General features: G+C 40.1%; 1 protein-coding gene across 4 annotated transcripts in view; it reads right to left on the bottom strand.

The window, feature by feature from the left end:
• Positions 1-25040, bottom strand: part of MOCOS (molybdenum cofactor sulfurase) — a 235268-nt gene that overhangs the window by 133002 nt on the left and 77226 nt on the right. For 3 of the 4 annotated variants that reach the window (XM_075744682.1, XM_075744683.1, XM_075744685.1), the window contains one exon: positions 12880-13521. In XM_075744682.1, coding sequence (XP_075600797.1) covers positions 12880-13521 — 642 coding nt within the window. Of the gene's footprint in view, positions 1-12879; positions 13522-21844; positions 21887-25040 lie in introns of those variants that run through there. The other variant, XM_075744686.1, reaches the window with a different exon arrangement.

Below are 25040 nucleotides of genomic sequence, written 5' to 3'. Positions count from 1 at the left end.
TAAGATAAAATTGGCTTCATTATATCCTATTATTTAAAACATTTTGCAGGCCAAGTCCTTTATCATGGTCTGGTTAGCCACACCACAGCATTTAGTCCTCACTAAAATTTAAAACTGCATCTTACATCTCTGTGTGTAAAACGCATTGTAAACCCACCACACGGTCACAGAGAACAGGAAGAGTTACAGCTGCACAAAGTTGTTACATCTAGAATTTATACTTACACTCACTCAAAGCTTGCAGGGAGGAATTTTTCCATAGTTATCTGTCTACCGGTAAATCAACTACAGTTCCTCGCTTATATGTGTCCTTATATACATTCACATATATAAACCCCCAAATTCTTGCTTCTTCATGTTCCTGCTTCTTTTTGTTGATCTAATTTAATCATTGCATTCGTTAAATGCCAAGAGTGTAATTCTTACGAACAATTAGAGAGGCGGTTTTCCTGCTCATCCTCAATTCTGTAGCAATCTGTCTAGGAAAAACAACTAGAAATGTCTAGATAGAGAATAAATGAGAAGTCATGTATTTTTAAAAATAAATTTAAATTATTAAAAGGGATTAAATTTGGCATATAGAACGTAATCAAAGGTCTCCTGTTGAGTCCAGCAGGAGATGAACCGGGCCAACAGGCCTCTCCACGACAGTTCTGTCACTCTCCTCCCAAAGAGCTTATGCTATTCTCATTTACTGCATCACGTTTTTGAAAGCCTGCAAATGCTCTTCCTAGGCTTTTAGCATGACAGAGTACAACTTCTCTGGGGCTGCATGTGTTGTGCTAGCAAAGGGTCATGCTAAAGCAAGTACAAAAAAATACGTATTTGAAATCTTGAAAGTTATGGTGACAGGAAAATGAAAACAATACTTTGACCTTGCAAACACTACAGCAGCTTCAATATGACAATATTAGGAAATATTGTACATTTTGATGCTAACCGTAAAAATATGACTAAATATTAAAACTTACACAAAATACAAGTTACATGTAAATTAAAGGAGAATTATGACGTTTCAAGAAAATATTCCATTTTGACTGAAAGATGTCTACCTTTTACATTAGGAAGAAGTCACCTAAAGTGATGCTTTCCCATGAAATATTTGCATGTTAGTGAAATAGAAGACAATATTTCAACAAATGATTTTAATAATACTTTTTAGAAAGAATGAGATGTCAAACTAATAAAGATTCTGGCAACTTCAGAAAATAATTTTTAAAAAGGAAGTGAAACGACGCTATTTGTGGAATATTTAATACCTTCAGAAAGACAGTCATGTGTTTTCAGTATATATTGCAGAAACTAAAAACTGCATCCAAAAAATCTGATGTCTAATTAATTAGATTAAAAGTAGAAATCTCTGTCAAGCAACATTCCTACACTATTGGCTCTGCAGAATAAGATTTTCCATATAGAAAGAATAGTTTAAGATGAATATGTATTAAAATAACTGTAAACAAATATGTGATCTCAAATCATAAAGCAAATTTCCAAAAGTGAGATTTTGTATATGACATCTACAAACTTCCAGGAACATGCAGGTAATTCAGAGAGGCATTTACACTTCGTGGAAAGGCAATTTCTAGGATGTCTACCTGATCCAGCTATATGAACACAAATTGAGAAATAACAGTGAATGTGAAATATGAGGGGACTGTTTCCTACTCGGATGTGCAATATCCAAAGATGATAGACAGAACCACAGCTAAGTTCATGATACTCAGCAAAACAATATACAGCATCGCTATTTTCTTATACAAACCAAGCTCTAATATTCAGACCACTGGAACTAAAATGCTAATGTCTCACTGCATTAGTGGTGCTTTCTAAATTATGTTGGCAGTCAAATCAGCATGTTTTAGAAGAAAGGACAGTCTCGTGTAAAAATCTGATGTGTAAAGCCTTATTTTGAAAGATTTCTGTCACACAGAGATGTGATTTGAACTATACTAGAAGCAAACAGTCAAGATGACACTAGAAAAAGGTTGCCAAATGTTTATCAGTAAAAGATGATTAAAGAAAACTTGGTGTCCACATACTGGTATTCCACAGTGAAAGATTATATTTCTCATATGCATACACGTGCTTTGTTTAAATTGATAAAAGCTCATGCAAGGTTGATTTTATGTTTTAACTTGTTTTTTTCAAGACAAATATGAAAAATCTAAGGCTAACAATGACTCTGGCTCTTTATTTTGATACAGTCCTTCTAAACTAGCCCATCATGATGATATACAGTAAAAATGTAGATTCATAACAAATGAGACATAACCATAATTTGCCATGAACAACATCCTTCTTAAATACTGATGACAACTTCAAAGCAGCTGCCTTCATTTGTATACTGACAGCAGAAAAACTTAAAAAAAAAAAAAAGTTGCTTTTTTAGGAAGGGTTAATTGGCTTACTGTTACTTAGTATTAATTTATTATTTTGCTCAGGGGACAGACAGTGCTAAACGCGTTGCTGACAAAAGCAGCGTGCCATTTTTCTCACTTAAACTGGTCACATATTAGTGTAATTAACTTAAGGCTAACCAAGACACTTCTAATTTAGGCCAAAGTGTTGGATAAGAAGAGTTAGATTTACAAACTGTTGGCATCAGCAGCAATCAAAAAAAAAAAAAAAAAAAGAAATAAAAAAAAGAAAAAAAAAGAAAAAAAAAGAAAGGAAAAAAAAAAAAAGAGAAAAAAAAAAAAGAGGCCAGTTCAGACTACTACCTGAAAACATAAATGCAAAATGTCTGCCATAAACTATGAAATAGGAGATGCAATCCTTTCAGCATAAGTACTTTCTCTGCTGTAACTCTAAAACTCTTTATCATAAAATTCACCGAAAATAAAGCTATTACAATCATTTGACACAGTTATTAAGCCATAACAGATGGTATTTGATAATATAAATGCCTAAATATGGAAAAAAGTAGATTATAATAATGCTAGAGAATCCCTCTGAATTTTTTAATTGAACACAAGCAGATTGAAATGTGACACCCAAATGTTTAATCAAATCTGAGTATCTTCTGTTTTAGAAACAATTGCTTATATATGAAAGTCAGGAAAGACTGTAAAACCTTTTTTTCTCGAGAGCATCAATATTTTCCCTTTTCTTCTGAATTAAATCTGTTTGAGAAGCCTGTAGATGTTTCTTTCACGGGCTCCCAAAAGCACAACTGCCAGATGCACTCTTGCATATATTTGACTGGTGAGAAATGAAAAAAAAAAAAAAACCAAACAAAAAAACAACCAAACCCTGCTTGTACTTGTAATCTTCAAATACCAGCCTGAGTGATATCATCTAAACATTTAAACTACTGTGTTTCTATATATCTGTTTTTACCCACTAGGAAGCCATTGCCCACTAAAGTTTTTTTAAAAACTAGCTCTCTGTAGCTTAGCTATAAATAAAATATAAAATAATACAGATATCCCATAAGAAGTCACATAATGTGAGCCATTAAATTTAAGATGGTTTTGTGAGTCTTCTGCTATTACCAGACAAACTTTTATGGGCGTTTCAGCTTGCTCTCTTGTATTCCGACTTTATTTGGACTGCAAATATATATCCTCCTCTTAAATGATGAGACTTGTCTCTGATAATACTGACAAAAATAAGTCTGATCAAGAATACCTTTCAAAAAAGGTTTTAGAAGCATGATTCAGACTGGAAGGAAGTCGCTGAATTAAAAAAAAATCCAGTGAAGGTGAAGATTTCTTTTGAAACATCACGTATATAGTTGCCACATGATATATGAAGGTGTCTCAGTCTCCTTTTGTGGAGCCTTTATGGTGAGTTCATGCATCTTGAGATGCTACTGTTTTGTAGCACCATCTTCCCGAAAAGTGCAAGTTAAAGTAAGCAAGAAGGGTTAATACCAACTTATGACACCATCGTGCATTAGTATGTTATAATAGAGGTGATGCTTCATCATTTGTAGTCAGGCATTTCCTGATATAATCTTAGTATCAACTTCTATTAGAGGAGTATACTTTTTCATTGTTTAATGATTATTTGCATTAAGGACAAAATGCTAAAGGAAACGACCTAGACTCATCCCATTTTGGAAAAACTAACTTCAGATTACATTCAGCCAGTAACTTTAATCGCCAGCCACTCCACTATGCCTCCCTCTGCCCCCTGCCCACCAAAAAGAACAACCCAAACCCACACAAGAAGGGGGACAGGGTCCGCTATAAAGGGTGGAAATAAGAAAGAGTTTTGCTAATAACTAAGAGTTTTGCTTCCAAAAGGATCCACACAGAAATACAGCGCTGTAATTAGCATAAACCTGTTCTACTTAAAGTACAAGCTGAAGTCCCCGTTAATGCTCAGAGGTGCTTCTGGACCAGAGATTGACTTAAATACATATGCTTCAGTCCTTTTCTGAATTGAAGAACAGACACCAGAATTCCCCTCACTGCTTGCATTGCTCTGCATTACTCTGGTTTAAAGCCCAACACAATATTCTTTCCTAAGTCTAAACGTTGTTCCCCATCACTGCTCCTGCAGAGAGGCTAGGGTGGGTGATGCCTGCTTTCACCCCCCCACACCTTCTCCTTTATGCATCCTAAACGGTCCTTGATTTACCCGGCGTAAGCACCTCCATTCTGCATGAAACTCAGCCCTGGGCAGGTTGCCACGCAGCAGAGCCGGATGGGATTTTATGATGCAACAGGTTTCAGTGGGAAAATGACAAACCTGTGGAAACTGAGATGGTTCAAAATGTCGGGTTTGTGCAGCCAGACAACCTTGCTCCCAGGGTGTGTGACTCTGGAGAGGCACCCAGGGCCTGCCATGGAGATGCGCTGCAAAGGCACCAGCTCACCATCAGCAAAGGGACTGGCATGGAGTTCACGGTCCTGGTTTCTTTGCTCTACCGGGCAAGAGGGAGTACCATAAGGGATTCAGCTCTCATTCGGACATCGGAAATTAAACTTCATCTTCACAGGTGTGAGCTGGCAAGCCTGCCAGCCCTGACCCTACACAGGGACCTAAGTGTCTCAGTCTGCAGTGCAAAGTCCACCCACTGGCAGAGGGCCCAGGCAGTACAGCAGCCGTGCGTAGTCGCATCCTGCAGTTTGGACTCATTTACTCCCCAAAGCAGAAAGACCTGTGGAAACCATGGATTGCAACAGCTGCTTTGGAGCCCACTGCAGCAGTGGCTGTGCAGAAGACATGCCAGCAGCTTTGGTACATGTGGACGGGAATGGCCCTGACCCAAAACTCGTGACAACTTCTGTCTGACAAACCATGACTACCCATTTGCAGATCAGAGACATTCAGCCGTATTTCTAGGATTTCCCTGCCCGCTGCTACTGGTTTATGAAGAAAACCCCTTCGCAAGGCAGTCCCCCTGCCTGAGGGACCCCCACATTATGTGGATGGGTCAGCTCCAGGAGCGGACCCCCCCTCTCTCCACATGGATCTGCCACCTTGGCAGCAGCAACCTGGCATGACCACATCCGGGGCTTGGGGCTACCGCCCATATAGACACATTTTGTTTCAACTTTTCCTCCAGTTCTGTCATGTCCATTTTAATTTTTCTCATTTCTATTAGCTCCTGCCCAGGCTCAGAGCTTTTTGCACTTCTCAGGCTGCACTCTGAAAACCAAGATTAAACTCACTCCAAAAGAGCCAATGTAGTTTCTGTAGCCAACTCGGACCAAATTCAGCATCATTGTGGAAGTATTTAAAACACACACACACGCCAGAGGATTTGGAGCACATAAAAACTAGGTTAAAATAATGTTAAATATCTAAATTGACCCCCTGATAGCAGTTATAGCTCTTCAGTATGTCTGCCTTAGCTCAAGCTTTTGTCTCTAAGACTTCAGGAGTCAAACGAAGAGCATTAGACTAATTATATACTATACCATGGAGTATTTACAGCAATTCTTGAGAACTGCCTCAGGTAAAAAGAGAGAGCAAAAGCTTTAATTCCTGCACTTTGAAGTAAATCAATCCCTTAACATTATCTGAACAGGACTTGTAAATATCGTCTGGGTCAAAAAGCTAGTCTCACCCTTTTACATGCTAATATCAAATATTCTAAGTACACAGTACCAATGCTGAAGAAAAAAAATGTGATTTGTATGCCAGACAAGTTAACGTTGTTTTTCCTTATATATCAAACAGGTTAGGCAATCAGAAATGTAAAATCTACAATGCACAATAAAAAGCATACAATAAATTTATCACCAGAAAACAAATGCTGTAAAATCCCAATAGCTGGTGCTAGAAATTCACAGAGCCTCTCAAAGAAGACTTAGGGAAAAGGTTTGATTCTGAATTTGAGTATAAGAACTCCCTAGGATGAAACTATGTCATGACGACTTGTTAGCCAGAATGACTGCAAAGACTCATCCTGAGAGGCAGAATTTTTACTTTGATCAAAGGCAAAATCAAGTCCTGGTATATAACAGAATTCCTTTCTTTCTTGATATCATCTAAAACACTTTATATTTTAAGACAAATGCATTTTGGAAATAATTTCTTTCTTTTATTTTAAAATGCATACATTGTAGCTCCCTAGCAATTTATAAAGTTTATTGCATAAGTCAGTAATTTGGTGCCAGTCATACACTGGGAAGGAGGTGCTTAACAACACAGACTGATGCTTGATGTGATTTACATGAGCCTCTGTGCACTAGGCATGTGACTGCATTAGGCACATGATTACTGCTGGCTTTCAATGAGACTTTGGCAATGAAAGAAGAAACATGCTTAGCTGACTTCAGCCTACTTCCGAGTAAGAGAATCCATAGCACGGTTTAGAAGTCTTTGCATTTGTGTTTTTTATTAAATTAATTTTGCTGAACATTGCTAAAAAGATCCACCACCCCCCACTTCTGCCTGAAAAAACACTTTCCCCTGTATTTATTTCCATACTGTAGGTTGCAGCCTAGCACAAAGACAAGTGTGCCTAAATGTAGTATCTTCCTCAGAAGCGATGCGAATTGCCTGGCATGGATGCCTGTGGTGATGTGGCTACATTGCATCGAGGATCTGAACTGGTTTGATTAAAAGTAGTTTGGGAATCTGTGCTACAGATTCTGCGTGCTACAACAGACCCAAACATTTAGACATTAACCAATAATATGCCTATCTTTTTGGCTCATTCCTAGCATTTACAGCTCTAAGCTCTATATATGACCCACTTCAGATTGGGATTTCCCAACTGTGCAATAGGAAACATTGAGGATGAAAACACAGCTCAAATCTTATTTGTCCCTGGGACCTAGTGAAAAGCTTTCTCAGGAGAGCACCTTCTTCTGTGCTTCCCTGGACTCTGTAAAACACAGGAATGGGCCCTTCAGGAGTAGAGCGGAAGGTGATTCCTTTTTTTTCCCCAAAATTTCTGCTGGAAGAGCCTGGTAGTTACAGCTGATTTTGCACTCCGGGAAGCGTCTGTCTGAACCTCTGCAGGAAGCACTGACCTGGGGTTTTGCATAACCTGGAAGATCCTAACCACCAATCTTCTCCACCTGTGTAGCTAAAAAGAAATGCATCACCAGCTGCTCAAACAAAAGTTGAAGAATAAAGGCTGTCTTCAAAACTGAGAGGTTTCCAGGCAAGAGGTTGAGAATATAAATAAGGACATCCAAGAGTTGTACAAATGAATAGAGGTGGGGCTGACTGACCAAAGGAAGCCATCACTGCCAGCTGTATCGCCTCTCCAAAGTTTTACATACACTGTTGCTTCTCTTTGGGTGACTGCCCACTAATCCAAGTTCACAAACATGTTTTTAAGTGTTTGGTTGTGCTCTACAAGCATTTATCAGAGGCACTGCTTTCAGTTTATCTCAGATTCAGCAATTTATGGTGAATCCCATGGTGAATCAAGATTAAAAGTGATCCTCACGGGATTCCATTTGGCTCACTGATTTACAATTTTCAGTTTATTCTGACTATGTTGAGATTTTGGGCAGTGAAACAACTTTACTATTGAAAAAAAAAAATCACCTGGAGGATTAGAGTGCAAAATGACACATGAATGCCTCCTTAATGGTGGGAGTTAGAAAATAAAAAGGAATCAAAACTTTCCTTTGCATCAAATACTGAGGAAGCTGGCTGGCTGCAGTGATAGCTCACAAAAAAACACAAAAAAATGGCAACTGCCACCTTGGATGTCCTGAGAGGTAACAAAACAGACTGTGTGAAGCTTTCCAGCAGATACAGCAGAGAAGGGAAAGAATAAAAGGTTACTGAAACCTTCTTACAGTCACTCTGAAAGGAAAAAACACCCTTTTCCTTCATTTGTCCACAGCTCTTGTTTGGAAAAACAGTTTGTAAAAGTTGTCAGAATTAAGTTCTATCAGCTAAATGAAAGGATTTTGTCTGCCTTTCAGACAGCAGCAGTGTGAGAGTCCTACACAGCTCTGCTCAATGGCTTCCCACCTCTCCTCCCTGCAGGAGGGCTGGCACAGGGGGGATGAGGGTAAGGAAGAGACTTGCTTACCCTCTTGTTGGCTGTTCAGGCTTACGAGTCCCTGTCAGTGGCTGCAGTAGGTCTGTCAGGTGCAGGAGGCAGCCTTGTGGTGCAAACACCCATCAGAAATTAGATGAAGACCCTCATCACTTCCCAAGTGTCTCATCTGAAAGTCATCACTGCTGTTTGAAAGGATGTTTGTTTCAGGAATTTTATGGATTTGGAAATTCACCCAGAAGTGGTCCTGTTTGGAGATCTCTAAACATCACAAAAATGTGGAAACAGCATAACAAAATGCTTGAACAAAAACTACTAGTCAACAGAGTGATATTTAAGCCCACTTACCACACTAAAGTAATCATGGGCAGATGGACAGAGCCCATGAATGTGGAGTAAATGGGCATACAGTAGACTACACGGTGAGCATGTGCGTAAGTATTGTGCTCTTCTAAACATGATCCTGTCCTTAGGTGATTTCTCAGCACTGTGAAGAGCTTCTGTGGAATAAACCAGCACCTGTCACTATAGTCTCTCTTTCTACACTGACAGAAACATGCAATAGTGCTAAAGAGACAACTTCAAGCAGAAGACCAGCTTGTTGCCAAGGGCTCCATATCCACCACCCAGCCTCAGGATTTTGGCTCCAGCTCCAGCTCTTGGGATCCTAGCGATAGCCCTCATCCCTACCTTTCTGCCTCCGTTTTCCACTCCTCCCTTCCCTTCCCCTCAGCACACACAAACTCAGTATGCAATTGATGCTCCAAACTGTGTCACTATACACATACCTGCATAGGCATGCACAGAGTTGTCCCAGTGATCTCTAGCACAGTTCTCCACCGTAGTACATGGGTGGTCCCTAATTAAGGACATTTCCTGCAGAACTTAAGGTATCTAACCTTTTATCAGCAGGTCATATATATCAGACATTGAATCACCTCAAAAATAAAAAGCTACAGCATCAAGAAAAAAGAAACCTGCTTTACTTAAGTTCAATGCATCATAGACTACAAAAGTGGGGGTATTGCTTTGTGGCTGTCAAGTTATTCAAGCAGCAGAGGCAAGAGCCACTTAAACTGGTCAGGGACAAAGTCATGCCATCTGGATTTCCAAAGCTTTTGAAAATCCATTTGGAAATGAAAAACACACAACAGCTAACGCACTAGATATTTCACACCGGTAGACTAAGATGCAGATATCCAATTTACAGATAACACAACTGCTTCATAAATTCCAGGATGATCAGATTCTGAATAGCACTCCCAGATACAAAAGAAAAATAGGGCAGATGATGAATATTTTATCACTGAATTCTTGCTATACATAATCATATTATTTTATTATCTCATGCTGTGCAGAAAAAAACATGGGAAATGAGGCTAGATTTTGTGAATGATAATAATAATTTGTCAAGCTGTTTGATGCAAGGATGAAAATACAATAAACATGATTTTAAAAGTTGAGATAGGAAGACTGGCTACTGCCGTGAAATAGGAAAACGTGGCAGTGATTTAAGGGTATTAAAGGAATGTAAAAGAGTCTGCGATAGAATAATTTATATAGCAAGAACAACAAAATAAAGTACAAGAAACACTAGCAAAAGCTGTATCCATTAAGACAAAAGGTAACCATTTTGACAGTCCTGGGAAGGAAAGATGAATAAACACCCTCATTACACATCTCCACTCAAGTTTCACCTTGACTTAGAAAAAGCCATTTCCTTAGTATACTGCACTTTGATTATGCGTGGATGGGGAATACCTTCTGCTAACGGTATTCAGATATACCTATTCTAATCCACTTTTCCACTGGTATTTGTTAGAGTGCAAGTTTCCTTATGAATTACCACACAAAATGGCACGTTTCAGTGTATTCAATCCTGATGTTATTCCAGCACTGTAAACAGCTTTTTTAAAAAAAATCAAGTTTAAGAAATCAATCTTTGAAATTACAAAGGCATGTCTAAAGATGGAGCTTGGTAGAGGTGCACAGCATCAATCACAGAAGCACAAAGGCTGGAAAGAACCCCTGGGGATCTCCAGTCCAACCTCCTGCCCAAAGCATATCCAGCTGGAGGAGGTTGCTCAGGGCCTTCTCCAGTTGGATTTGGATACCTCCAAGGATGGAGGCTCCTTACTGCAATTTGGCAGAGATATAACCTGGCTAGAGTTGCTGTTTATATGAGAAATAATGACCCAGGTGTTTCAGTCACTAGCAAAGAAATGGAAATGTGGCCCACAGATAAGGTAATCAGATTAGCTTTGGCCATGGTGGCCTGGCATTTCATTTGAAGTGTAGTAGTTTTGTTCCTAACTGCTCTATCTGTATTTTATTATCAGGAAAACACTTTAAAAAGATAACATAGCAAAACCCCATAACAACTAAAAGAAAAAATAAATAAATTTGGATGATATAGCTTGGAGGACATTGACTGAGAATTTCAATGCTGCTGTTTTTATTTTTTCAAGAAAGTGGTTATCCTCATTCCTGACCTGTCTTTGAAAACTTCAAGCCTCTCTAGGTAGGACTTTTAAGTCTCCACAGTTCACTGGGGATTACAGACAGCATCAATAATGCTCTAAACATGAACTTTTAAATATTAGGTTTTCAAATAATAACCAAAGGATTAGATGAGAACAAATGTAAATATTTACCTATGTACAATGACTCAGACCATCTGCGTTACACTTTGGTGTCTAACGTGAACTAGTGTCACGTGCCTGGGTATCTAGCTGCCAGATTTGATTATTTGAGCTAGGTTCCCTCATGCCAAGATTAGACACTCTGTACCCAGCCTGACTGAGAAACCAAATTGGACAAATTCCTTTTTGTTTATAACTGTGTAGTAGAAAAAGGTTAAAGCAGGCCCAGTAAAAAAAGCCCTTGAAAGCAGTGTAAGCCTCAAATACCTGAAAGGCTTATAATTAGTCAGCCTCTGAAAACTCCTGAAAAAGATATCAAAGATAGAGCTCCCCTCAAGGTTCCCACATACCTTTCCCCTCCTAATTAAAAAAAAAAAAAAAAGTATTAAAGAAGAATTGAGATCTAAACCACATTTCAGGTATTTTTATCTGCTATGCAATCTCAGGAGTCAAGTGTCAATTACCTCTAGAAAAGCCACTCAGAAATTAGAGCCTGCCCGGGTCAAGTTAAAGCAAGTTTTCTCCTTGTCTCACAGATGACACAGGAGCACCCTGGGATCCCATGATTTTTTATGCCCTTTCACCCTGACTTTCAGTGAATGCTGCACTTCAAAATCTTTTTGGTTTGAAAAACTAGAACCAGTGGTCAGAATGCCAATGTTTCTGTTGTTTTTATTTCTAAATTAAAAGATTAACTGGACGTTCACCGTACCAATTTCTGTTTCAGAAATAATATGAGGCCTCATACACCAAGAGAGCCAGGCTAATGCAGCCAGCCTCTTCATTTAGCCATGCGGAACCGAAACCCCACAGCAGCACTCAGAGCACACACCTAGAAGAGGTGCACACACCTGAAGCATCGTTATGCATTACTACATGTACAGGGAGAGGTCAGACATTTACATCATGGGAGATGCAGGACTTTGTGCTGCTGAATACACATCCATAAACAAATGCCAGGCACGAATGGCTTTTCTTATATTTTCCCCTTTTCACCTCTAGCCTCTCCCAAGGACTATAATTTAATATTAAATGCTGATCTCAAGCGTTTCCTTTGTGCAGATGTATTGGATGTGAGACAGGAAGGAAGACCCTTTACTGCATTTATGTAAGCTGTGGCTGGCATGACAGAGAGAGGCAGAGAGACCAAGCATTGCTAAGAGTGGCGTTTCAATGTGTTAAGGGACTGGGGAGGCTTATCCACTATGCTGCATTTCCTTCTGTGTGTATGTTTGGCCTCCTGTAGGCGTCCTCTATTTTCTGTAGGAGAGCTTCACAGCTTCTCTAGAACCTCAGTCAGGGAATAAGAGTGCTACAAATATTTGTGCTAGGTAATTTATCTTACTGCACATGTTATTCTGATAAAGCTTCTTTTGAGAATACAGCATGCCACCTTCCCAGTGAAGTACATGGACCTTACTTTCCAATTTCACTGAGGGTCATTATACTGTGTGATCAACCTTGGCCTAGCTGCTCCAGGTGCAGAGCTTCACAAACAAATCAGGGTTCCACTGAGGTATCTTAAATATAAATTAAAAAAATGCACGGACTGACTTTTATGTCACTCAATGAAGCCTTATATTTTTACCAGTTGTGACAAACTAGATCAGGGAAGGAAGGTAGATATTTCAGATGATGCTCTTTAGCAAGAAGAAAGTATAGTAAGAAGAAAACAGAGTTAGATGTGACATACCTATCCAACTCCACAAAGAAGCACAGGTGTCACAGCCCAGTGCATGCACCAACCCCAAGATATTTGTCCGACAAAAACAGTTTCAGGAAAAAACCCTGTTTTGTTAAACAAAGCCTTACCTTTCTGCTATAGATTTCCTTGGGAAATAAAAATCCTCTCCTGCAAGATAAGCAGCTGCAGTTCCACCTCCAAAATAGGTTTTCTTCAAGAGGGGGGCAATCCGGTTGTTTACCAATAATGCTCCTAAACCAGTCGGGAATCCAAAGATTTTATAGAATGAGATGGGAATAAAGTCAGCTTGGTGAACTCCCAAGTCTAATGGAGAACTGCTCACGTATGAAGCTGCATCTAGTAGAACAAACCACTTCCCTGGTATTTTGATGGGGTGGAGTTTTCCAGATTTTATGTCCTGTATCCATGAAAGGGGATATTTGGTACCAGAAAAATTGCTCTGAGCTGGATAAGAGAAAAGATGAGGTGTCGTGCAGTTTTGTTCTTCAGCTGGTAACCTGTTTTTTTCCGATAACAAGATTTCTTTTGGTTTTATTGGAACAGACAAGACATTCATTGATGCAGTTATCCCCCTCATACCCACCACAGATGTGTGGCTGTCAGTTAGGTAACAAAATCGACTGCTGGGTTGCTTTGTGCCTTCAGGTATCCAAGGAAATGCTTCTGCTACCAGTTTAAGTGCAGCTGTGCATCCAGATGTGAAAATGATGGTGTAATCCTCAGCAGTAGTGTGAAAGTGTTGCAATATTCTGAAAAATGGAAAAAAAATCCAGTTATTTTCTGATTTTTATATTTTATTGCTGTATGATATATTTTGGTTTTCCTCAGCATAAATTCTTCTGCTCTGACACCTGATGAGTAGAAGTAGACAGGTTTTGCCAAACAGCACAATAAACTTCAACAAGTGTAGCGCAAATCATTTTGCCCACAAGAGACTCTTTCCAACACTGCGGTGAACGTGGCTGTGTTTTTAAGGATAGAAGTCAATTCTGCCTGGCTCTGAATAGAGTGGCCAGTCTGGTCCCTCAGTGGGATCAGAATCAAGCCTGCATATGATTAAAATCACACTGTCCTTGAGAGAGCCCAGTTTTATTTGCAAGCTATTAGGAGGTTTAGCTTACAAAGCAACAGAATATCTTTCAGTTAAAAAAAAAATAATCTACTTAAATACTGGGCATCTCAATTAAGGGTCACAGGATTCAACAGGGAAACCTTAGCATACAGCTTTACTCCTTGCTTATATTATCAACAACAGGAACAGAAGACAGTAAGAAGCAACATACGCTTCCCATGTGCCTTACACGCATGAGGCTGTAATCTCTGTAGTCCGCAAAGATAGCCTAAACCAGAAGCAACCTAATGTCTTCCAATGAGCCAGACTACGAAAACTTAAGCAAGCCAGTCTCTAGGGACACATCTACACTACAGACAGGTGGTAAGTGGGGCAAGCAAGAATTCTAACTTCTTCAAAGAGAGAGCGGGACAGCATTAGACTTGTTTCTAGGAGAAAGGAACTGTGGAAAGTGGGTTAGTAAGGAGGCCATGGACATAATTTTGTACGTGGCTTATTTTTGTATGACGTACAGTCATATTGGATAGATCTTGGAGTCTTTGCACTGATACAAACACAAATTATTAAAAGTCTGCACAATTTCAAGGAAAAAAAATCCACAAATACCAAATAAATCAATAGCAAAGTATCAAGCTTTCCATGTTTTTACCTCTGTGAGCACTAGGACAAGTTACATAGTCACATCTATATGCACACACAGAATTCCTTTCGCGTTAAAAAGCCAGGTGACAGGAGCAAATTCTTAATATGTAACATCTCTTCATAAGAGCAAGCTGATGAACAGCAACAAAAAGCATGCTGAAGACTCATATCAAGCCTGCTCCTCTTCTACTTTCTACACTTCCTCTGCTGTCCTCCCCAGTCAGCCTCTTTGTGCCACACAGGCTGAGTGGGAGGTGAGACACAGCTGGCAAAATGCCAGATTTTACTCAGGAATAACAACCTGCACTTCCACACAGGAATTGTAGTTGCTTACTGTAGCACTTAATTTGACCAAAAGACACAGTAAAATGACAATAGCTGGGATGCAGGAATGGTGGATCGGGATTTAATGATGGAATGCTGTTGTCCAACCACGAATATCAGAGCCAGTGAGTACTTTTATTAAACATTTTCACAACTTTACAAAACAATAAATACTGTTATGGGTTGTTTAGGCTCACAAATAGTGACAGCTCTATGTTTAATTCATAAATGAGAGAGACAAAGCTCATGCACATTGGTAGTACTTCCACTATGTTTAGTTTTAAATCATTCAAATTCAGAAACAGTCAAACAGTTCTGAAATAAAATCCATGATATAACATGGACGCATTTATTTATTCAGTTCAGTGTCAGAAACTACCTTTCACATGAAAAAAATCAAGCTTTAGGGTACATTTTTCAGAAGTGCCCAAATGAATTAGAACCATTTTTTAAAGGTATTTAAGTTCCTAAAGCTAGAGAAACAACCAAGTTACATTTCTAATTGACTTCAATAGGAAATAGGTACTTTTGTGAATCTCATTAGGTACCTATTTGCATTTTGGGTCTCTAAATGCCTCATAAAAGTGGTATGATTCCAGTACTTGCAAAAAAGGTAGAATTTTCTAAGCCAGACTTAAATTTCGACTGAAGTATTTCTAATGTTAAAAAAGGAAAATAAATAAATAAAGCAGTATCAACTGAGTTTAGGGAATTTCCTTCTCCAGAATGACTTCTGATGCACAGAAGAGCTGCAAGCACCTCAGAATAAGGTTTATAAAATGAATACCACAAACTCCTGAACTGGAGCAGCACTGCTATGATAAAATCAGAGTACTTAGGGATAGAAAACTGCAATATGTCTGAATGACTTCTGCAGCCCACAGTACTACATCCTCTGTTTTGACATGAATATTGGGAAGCACTGGCTATTACACATGGAATTCCTAATGCTCTCTTGTCTTCGTGTAAGACATACCCCATTACAGTGAAATGCAGTTCACCTTTATTACACTCCTGGAAGATTTATAGCCATATATAAGGTCGTTGTTGGCAGCAGGACTAAAGACTTGCAGTAGAAAACTGATAGCTTGATCTACTATAGCTCACAGCTGCAAACAGCAATGTGTTTTATAGTACTACAAATTTCCACTTTTCAAGGGACTCTTTGGAAGAAATGACTAAGAGGATAATTGTTTCATTAAACATACCGATACAGCTGTGCCATCACAGGGAAGATGGCAGAAAGGCTGAGAAACTTGACCCAGTACCTTTCTTTCAGGCTGGCAAGGTGGGCGAGGAAGCTGCATGCTCCATCTTTGCAGTACATTGAAGACGCACCATGACCCACCACCTCTTCTCCCTGTCCTCTCACCTCCCCAGGAGCACACAGATCACAGCACAAGGAGGTCAATAACACATGCCCAAGAAGCCAGTCCAGGGGGAAGCCACTAAAGATGCCCTCACTCAACCACACTATCCCGTGCACACTCATATTCTTAGACCTCTCTGTTAGCTGGCGTTTAATCATAGAATCATAGAATAATAGAATGGTTTGGGTTGGAAAGATCATCTAGTTCCAACACCTCTGCCATGGGCAGGGACACCCTCCACTAGACCATGTTGCCCAAAGCCTCATCCAACCTGGTCTTAAACACTTCCAGGGATGGGGCCTCCACAGCTTCTCTGGGAAACCTGTTCCAGTGCCTCACCACTCTCACAGTAAAGAATTTCTTTCTAACATCTAATCTAAATCGACCCTCCTTCAGTTTAAACCCATTACCCCTTGTCCTGTCACTACACTCCCTCATAAACAGTCCCTCTCCAGCTTTCCTGTAGGCCCCTTCAGGTACTGGAAGGCCACAATTAGATCTCCCTGGAGCCTTCTCTTCTCCAGGCTGAACAATCCCAACTCTCTCAGCCTGTCCTCACAGGAGAGGTGCTCCAGCCCTCTGATCAGCTTCGTGGCCCTCCTCTGGACTCTCTCCAACAGCTCCATGTCTCTCCTGTACTGGGGCCCCCAGAGCTGGATGCAGTACTCCAGGTGGGGTCTCACAAGGGTGGAGTAGAGGGGCAGGATCACCTCCCTCGACCTGCTGGTCACACCTCTTTTGATGCAGCCCAGGACACGGATGGCTTTCTGCGCTGCAAGTGCACACTGCTGGCTCATGCTGAGCTTCTCATCAATCAATACCCCCAAGTCCTTCTCCTCAGGGCTGCTTTCAATCCATTCTCTGCCCAGCCTACAGTCGTGCTTGGGATTGCACCGACCCATGTGCAGGACCTTGCACTTGGCCTTGAACTTCATGCGGTCCGCACGGGCCCACCTCTCCAGCCTGTCAAGGTCCCTCTGGATGGCATCCCTTCCCTCCAGCGTGTTGACCACACCACACAGCTTGGTGTCATCGGCAAACTTGCTGAGGGTGCGCTCAATCCCATTGTCCATGTCGCCAACAAAGATGTTGAACAGTGCTGGTCCCAGTACCGACCCCTGAGGAACACTGCTCATCACTGTTCTCCACTTGGACATTGAGCTGTTGATCACAATCCTTTGAGTGTGACCATCCAGCCAATTCCTTATCCACCGCGTGGTCCATCCATCGAATCCATGTGTCTCCAATTTAGAGACAAGGATGTCGTGCGGGACAGTGTCAAATGCCTTGCACAAGTCCAGGTGGATAACGTCAGCTGCCCTTCCCTTATCCACCGATGCTGTAACCCCATCATAGAAGGCCACCAAATTTGTCAGGCACGATTTGCCCTTAGTGAAGCCGTGTTGGCTGTCACCAATCACCTCCTTATCTTCCATGTGCCTTTTAAAGAGTTGCCGTGAGAGTTTGGATCTTCATGACTGCAGTTGAGCCAAAATGCCTCACTACTGGTAGGGAAAGTCAAATGATTTTCAACCAAGCTTGCTGTCTCATTTTATACATTTAATACACACATAATTAATAATGGGCTTTATATGTAAAGACATCTATAATCAAGTCATATATTTTGAGGGAGAAGGCATATTATCTAACTTATCTAATCCAACAGGCTGAATAATAGTTTAATTAGAACTAGACACTCCACATATTGCCACTGGCAGGTCTACAGAAGGTAAAGTCTACTGATTTGTTCAGCTACCATATGTACACATTGTCACCCAAAGTTAGATGAAAGGGATGCCCTCCAAAGCTGCTGCCTGGCTGCTATTACGTCATACAAGAACCCCCATGTTCCTCTTCACCACCAGCTCCTCATTTGTGGCTCTCAGCAGCAGATCAGTAGCAGTGCTCCCACAAAGGTACAGATGTCCATACTATACTATCTCCATTACAGCCTCCCAAAATTCAGTTGATTTACATGGCTTTTCTTCCATGCTTCTAGGCTTTAAATACTTCTAAAATATGCTTTATATAAGTTTCTCCACTCTCTTCAAATTTGCCATTTTGCAAACACCTGTAAAAAGCTGAACAACAACTTATATTGCTAGGTTTTGGTCCTTCCACACTTTAATTCCAATTGGTGCAAACATTTCAATTTCTAGTTGGCAAGAGCAAAATACGGCCAAGGAGTTTGTGATTTTCGTGTTTTATATTTGTATTCACATTTTTATTTAGATTATATATAAATCATAAGCTTTCATAAATATTGTCAGTACAATGGTTTTCTAGCCAGTAAACAATCTAGCTAAAAAAAAAACCCTTTTAAAAGTTTAAATATTACTATTGTAACAAGAGATTTAGATTTGCAGACAGAGGCACAGTGACCTATTCAACAGTACAAGTTTAGGTAGCACATTGTAAAGGCTTCTTTTCAGCTGCATATTTACATATAAAAATTATTTGTTATAAAATTTTGCCACTGTCATGCTACCCTGGAGCACAAATCCCATTTGGACTTGTACTGAGAGGTGCTTAGCTTGAGCCTCAGAAATTTCATCACACTGTTTTCTGCTCTATGGAAACTCTGAAAAGATGCAACATACTGTTGTCTAAGGAGTAAGTTTTGTATGAATAGCAATTAAAAAAAATTTAAAAAATATTTCTCATAGAGGATAACACTTTCCATATCTGGTGTTTTAATCCTTTGTACACACATGTGCAAGTGAGACGTATAGACATTGGCTGCATCTGCATTTCTGAGTAAGAGCATTTTAACCTTCCTCTTTTATTAATTAAGAGTCAGCTCCAGCTATCAAAGCAGTCAGTTGAAAAATTCTCACCGACTTCAGTGAGGGATCTTAAGGTCTTTTAAACTGCTGTGGTTGTTACAGACACCAGGACCTGCACCCATATTTTAGGCTTAACTTTATGTGCAGCAGTAGTTCTTTGGTACATGATCTCTCTACGTATATGAAGAAAAAAGGAATGGAACATGTAGGCATCCTCATTTAAGCCAACGCAGAAAGATACCATAAAGCATACAGTGCTTAACACACATCCCAAAGTTTCCTTGATTTTTCTCATTGACAGAAGAAGTGACGCCATAGCTTAGCTACTTACACCTATATCCACAAGGGGAATGTTCTGGTTTACTAAACTAAAAAGACAAGCCTTCTGGGTAGGAAATGTCTTATATCTTATTTTGTAAAGCCAAGGTCTACTCAGTTCAGTATGTCACAGCACTATATTATATTCTCGTTGTCAATTCCCAAACCAAACACAAAACCAAACTGAAAACTGTGAATATTTTTAAGAATCAAATGTATTTAAGCAGGAAAAAAATCTACCAAGTCTGTCTTCCTCCAGAAAAACATTAATTTGATGAAAAAAGCCCTTGTACAGGTTTGCGGTTTTTTTCTCTTAAAGCAATGTTTTCAACAGAAATCTATGCTGTATCATCTCTGCGACCTGTGCAGCTAACCCAGCAGAGGTCCATCACATTGAGGGGTTTGCCCATGGATTAATACCTGCATAAGGAAGAGCAGTGGGATAAATAATCCTTTATAGTTGTCTCTCAAAGTTTGTTCAGTCCTCTTTTCTGCCTCAGTTTCCTCTCTCATACTGACAATGCACAAATTTAAACCTTTCAGAGCATGTGCTAACTGTGAAATAGGCATGCACCGCTCTATTTATCCTCACTAGTTACACCCACATAAACTTGTTTTCTGACCATTTTACTCAAAAGGCACTCATTCTGAACCCAGTTTCTTCCCATTTCAGCTTGCACGAGAGTGATTAGGATCTCACCCATTTACATGACTGCTGCTTATGGCAACACTGAAATTAGCTTCCTGAACGTATGAAATAAATGATTAGCTACAATGCACCTCATAAGCTCCACTTAGCATAGGCAGGTGGTGGAAAAATCCCTCCCTTTCTATTTGAAAGCATCACTTTCTTTAGGCATTCACACTCAGCCATCTGAACTGAAGCATTATAATCCATTACATTTATTCTCCTAGGCACTGCCCGATTCACTGGAGACACACTGTGGAAATACCTGTTTGCTTACAAAGGGTCATAGTTGTTTTTCACCAAGTAAATCCCTTTTCCAATTCTGCAAAGCTGGCAGCACAGCAGAATTCCTGGAGTTTCCCTCACACAACATCTTAAGAACAGCAGAAGCTCCTTAATGGCTACAAAATATCTTCCTGCAGAAAAAGATGCTTTGATGAACAAAGCCTATGAGAAACACACACCCTGACCGAAAGGTGTTGACACTCATTACAAAGTGCACATCCAAAAAGTGTTCAGTGTCATGTCACACCAGGCATACAGAGGGAGCAAACTCAGATTTAGGGTGGTATTATGGCACAGCATATAACAAGAAGAGCAAAACAGTCGGAAGGAATCATGAAAACCATAAAATCCGATATTGCAGGCTACCTGTTGGTACAGTTTGTTCTAACACACAAATAAAAATTCTCTCACTGACAGATGCCTATAACTCCTTTAACTTTCTACATGTGGCAGAAACCTCTGGGTAACTGTTTCCTTTGCAATTAAATAGTTATTTTTCTGTGTAGAGAGGGAAGATCAATAGCTACATGATTTTAAAACCACTTTGTGGATATTTTTTGTAAGATCAGCCACATCCATTTACTCCGGTGCTTGAACAATTGCCAAAGATTTGTAAAAACTCTCGTGAATCCTGGTATTTTCATTAATTAGGACACAAATGACTCTACAAATTTATACCATAGGTTCTTCAAATTAAAATTCACCACCTACTATTCAAGTCAACCAGGAAGGAAATGGAAAAAATAACCCATATTTTAGGTAATCATTTAAGGAGGACTAGCCATAAACAGCAAACAGCTCGTGAACAAACCATTACAAATCGTATTTGCACAAGCTAATTGCCAAATAGAAAATAACAAATTAATCTGAATCAGTTTGTAAATCATTCAAGTACTAAAATTCAAAGTATTTTTGCAGCAAATCTTAGATCACCACAATAAAGCAAAATTAAAACAAAACAGGAAGATTTTGTACATGGACTAGCATATTGCCTCAGTTGCTATCTAGGGCAACTTCAGTATGAGATGTTTTCATCACAGTATTTTCTTCCAAACAACTAAGGTCACTGTATTTTCTCTTTCCAAACTCCTCTTACCCAGCACAGACCATAAGTTTTTTTATTTAGACATCCCCTGAGCAGAAATGAAGAATGCATCAAGATTGACTTGAATGATGAACGCTCAAGACAGCACAGTACCAGCCAGAGGTATCACTTCTACCAGTAATATGTGTAATAGCCTATTGACAGGCAAACAAATTAAAGGATGTGCATATGTAAATTCACCTTAAAACATCTGCGCTGTGGACACCAAAGCACATCACCCTTTAGAGTCATTCAAAAGCTACAGGCTCTACAGCAGGCAGCTCATCTGACCTAAGCTAGAAGACTACTTCAGGCTGAGATGTCTCACCCTGGCTATGTTCAGTTCCTTCCATTGCCTGCCAAAGGCATCTAAATGCCTTGTGCATCGTACACAGCTACTCTTACCCAGCTTATCCTTCTACCCAGCTTAATCTCACCTTCAGTATCTTTGGAACACAATCATCCCTCTTTCCAATCTTACTCAGTAAGTCCTGATCTCTAACCTTTCCACATGTTCTGAGCTCCTGCCGGAGAGACTCGTTCCTCAGTGTGGCAGTGTCTAATTAATTCTGCTAATGCCAGCAAGCATCACTGGCATAAGGACTGCTTACCTCCCTGAGGGATATTTGCCGGTAACTGGTCAGAAGTTACTTCACTTTGTTTTCTGATTCTTGGAAAGTGGAGCATGACACTTGGCTATTTTCCAGCAGTATAACAAATATAAACTTGTAAAGGTTGTTTCAGAAAAAAAATATAAAAAGGGGAAAAAAAAGCATACTTAGGTTTTCTGATGGTTCCACATTCTCAAGCTTTTACAGTGCTTAACCTTTTAAGTAACCTCAGATAAGAAATTAAATATTCTTTTTCTGATAAATTAAAAAATTAAATATTATTAATATTAAATATTATGAGGCTAAAAACCCCTCATAAACTAGACTTTTTTTTAATAATATACCATTGCTTCCAATCTCTTTTTAACATTATTCTTTGCTTAGCTTTTCTTTAATGGAATTTGTTTCTAGATCAGCTTTAGCCTTTAAACTGTGTACTTTTGTGATCTCTCCAGCTATCATAGGGATTTTTTTTTTGTAGTGGTTTTGCAACCAGTTAAAAAACTACAGCAAATTTTTTTTTTCAAACAGTATGTCACGTACTTCAGACAGTGTGACCCTAGTCAATCTCTTTTCCCTGTTGGTGCCAGAAAATAGAAGAATGGATGTGTGACAAACAGTAACTCTCTATGACCCATTTACAAAATGGATTTGCCACCAAAACCAAGTAAGTTTGACCTATTTGCACATTGCCTGGTGTTTTTGATTGTAAAGTGCAAGTAACTAAGCATAGCTTCAAAAGCATAACCCAGCATTTCTCATACCATCCAGCAACAGTTCAGCTTATTCTGTGGCGCACGAGTAAAACACAGACATATGCTCATTACTTATTGAGTCTTCCATTACTTATTTAGTCTTTGCATTTTTACTTTGGTACTACTAAGGTAGTTTTGAGAGCTGGAGAGTAGGAAAGCAGCTGTGTCGATGAGCCTGTGCAGCTCCTGTGTCCTGGGGCTTCTCTACACCAGCTCCACACCAGTCCATTCCTGAGGCGTGCTGGGGATCAAAGCACAGCAGTTGTGACAAGGTGTGCCAGTCCAAAACACTCCCACATGGCCAGAAATCTTCCACCATCTCCCTTCTGAAGGTTAAGGACTCACACGTTGTACACATCTAGACTCAGTCACTGTTATTTACGGTTATTGGACAACGGATACGCCAGAAACTACAGCCTGTGAGGAGTACAGCTGCCTCCTCGGTAGGATGTGCCACTCGGCAGACATCTTCCCAATGCTGAGATCCATCTGATGGGTCCTTTTCCAGTTCCTGCTCTGAAACAAAGCCTCGATCCTAATCTTGAAACACATGAACTGCAAACAAAAATAGCTATCACATATATATTGCTGACTCTTCAATATTAACCTGTTCCTCTGGGAAATTTACAAAATACACGGTAAAAGGAGTCGGACAAAACCAAAATGCTTTCATGTCAAAAGGACTCAGCTACATAAAACGGACCCATACCAGTGAAGAAGTACTCTGATCTCACACATCCAGAAGCTCAGAAACTGGCCATTTCCATTACAACCTTTTAGATCCACCTCTTCAACGTATTTCCACAGTATAACTGATGGGTTGACTACAAAAAATCAGTATACCTATAGCTAGAGCTTTCTTGCTCAAGGAAAAGAAAAAATGAAAGATGAAGAAGGGATAATTTCTTGCAATTCATAAAAGGTCTGTACTGTAAGTTCACATTTACTTGGGAAATCCTTAGGCCCAGAACCTCAGAGGTACTCAGGTGCTTAAGCAGGAATTAGATGATTTTGTGAATCTGGGCCTTGGTTACTATGGTGACAGGGACTCTGCAAACACTCATACATAAATAGGCCTTATTTCATCAAGAGTTGCTTTTCAAGCACTATGCTTTTGTCTGGAAATGGTTTTAGATGAAGATGTTAATCTGAAATCACCTCGGTCTGCTTTCAAAATTCAGAGGGCTTCCGTAAATCTATTCATGCATTTCAACAGCATTTTACTTTACATGGCATAGGTATCCCAGGCAAATTAGACAAATCGGCAACAGCAGCTTGTACTTCCCCTTGCTCAGGTGAAAGCCACAAGAGTGAAGTCTGGAAGACTGCTGGCCATTGTTTATTTGCCATTTGTTTTCCATAGCGTGTGACGGCCCACCTCAGCAGCATAGCTCTGATTTTGCTTTTGTGCTGGTTTTGTCTGGGGTAGAGTTAATTTTCTTCATCGTAACTAGCATGGGGCCACGGTTTGGATTTGTGCTGGAAACAGTGTTGATAACCCAGGGATGTTTTCGTTACTGCTGAGCAGTGCTTACACAGAGCCAAGGCCTTTGCTGCTCCTCACACCACCCTACCAGCGAGTAGGCTGGGGGTGTACAAGGAGCTGGGAGGGGACACAGCCAGGACAGCTGACCCCAACTGGCCAAAGGGATATTCCATACCGTATGACGTCATGCTCAGCATATACAGCTGGAGGAAGAAGAAAGAAGGAGGGGGGTGTTTGGAGTGACGGCGTCTTCCCAAGTCACCGTTAGGTGTGATGGAGCCCTGCTTTCCTAGAGATGGCTGAACACCTGCCTGCCCATGGGAAGTGGTGAATGAATTCCTCGTTTTGCTTTGCTTGCATGCACGGCTTTTGCTTTACCTGTTAAACTGTCTTTATCTCAACCCATGAGTTTTCTCACTTTCACTCTTCTGATTCTCTCCCCCATCCCGCTGCGGGGGAGTGAGCGAGTGGCTGCGTGGTGCTCAGCTGCCGGTTGGGGTTAAACCACGACAGTTCCATGCAAAGGAAGAACATTGAAGCACTTTACACAAAACCACAAAAACCTCCTATTAGTGCGAAGGGCAGTGACAACACTATGAAGAGCAGAGCCAGTAATCCTTGGCACATGAGTTCTTGAAACTTGCAGCACCCTCGTACTTTGCTAAATCAGTGGACTATCTGAATCACTTGTGAGTTAAAAATAACACGACACCATGAATGTTAGCGAAACCATCCTGGTGACCGTAATTACAGAATTGCTCAAGCGTGAAAGGCTTTTCTGCTTGTTTGCTGAGCCAACCAAAGGATTCTCGGTGTCAGCATGCAGTTGCTGCACACTGTTCGCACT

Source organism: Balearica regulorum, chromosome 2 (assembly GCF_011004875.1).
Source record: "Balearica regulorum gibbericeps isolate bBalReg1 chromosome 2, bBalReg1.pri, whole genome shotgun sequence".
Classification (NCBI taxonomy): domain Eukaryota; kingdom Metazoa; phylum Chordata; class Aves; order Gruiformes; family Gruidae; genus Balearica; species Balearica regulorum.
This window is presented reverse-complemented; position numbering and strand designations above follow the sequence as displayed.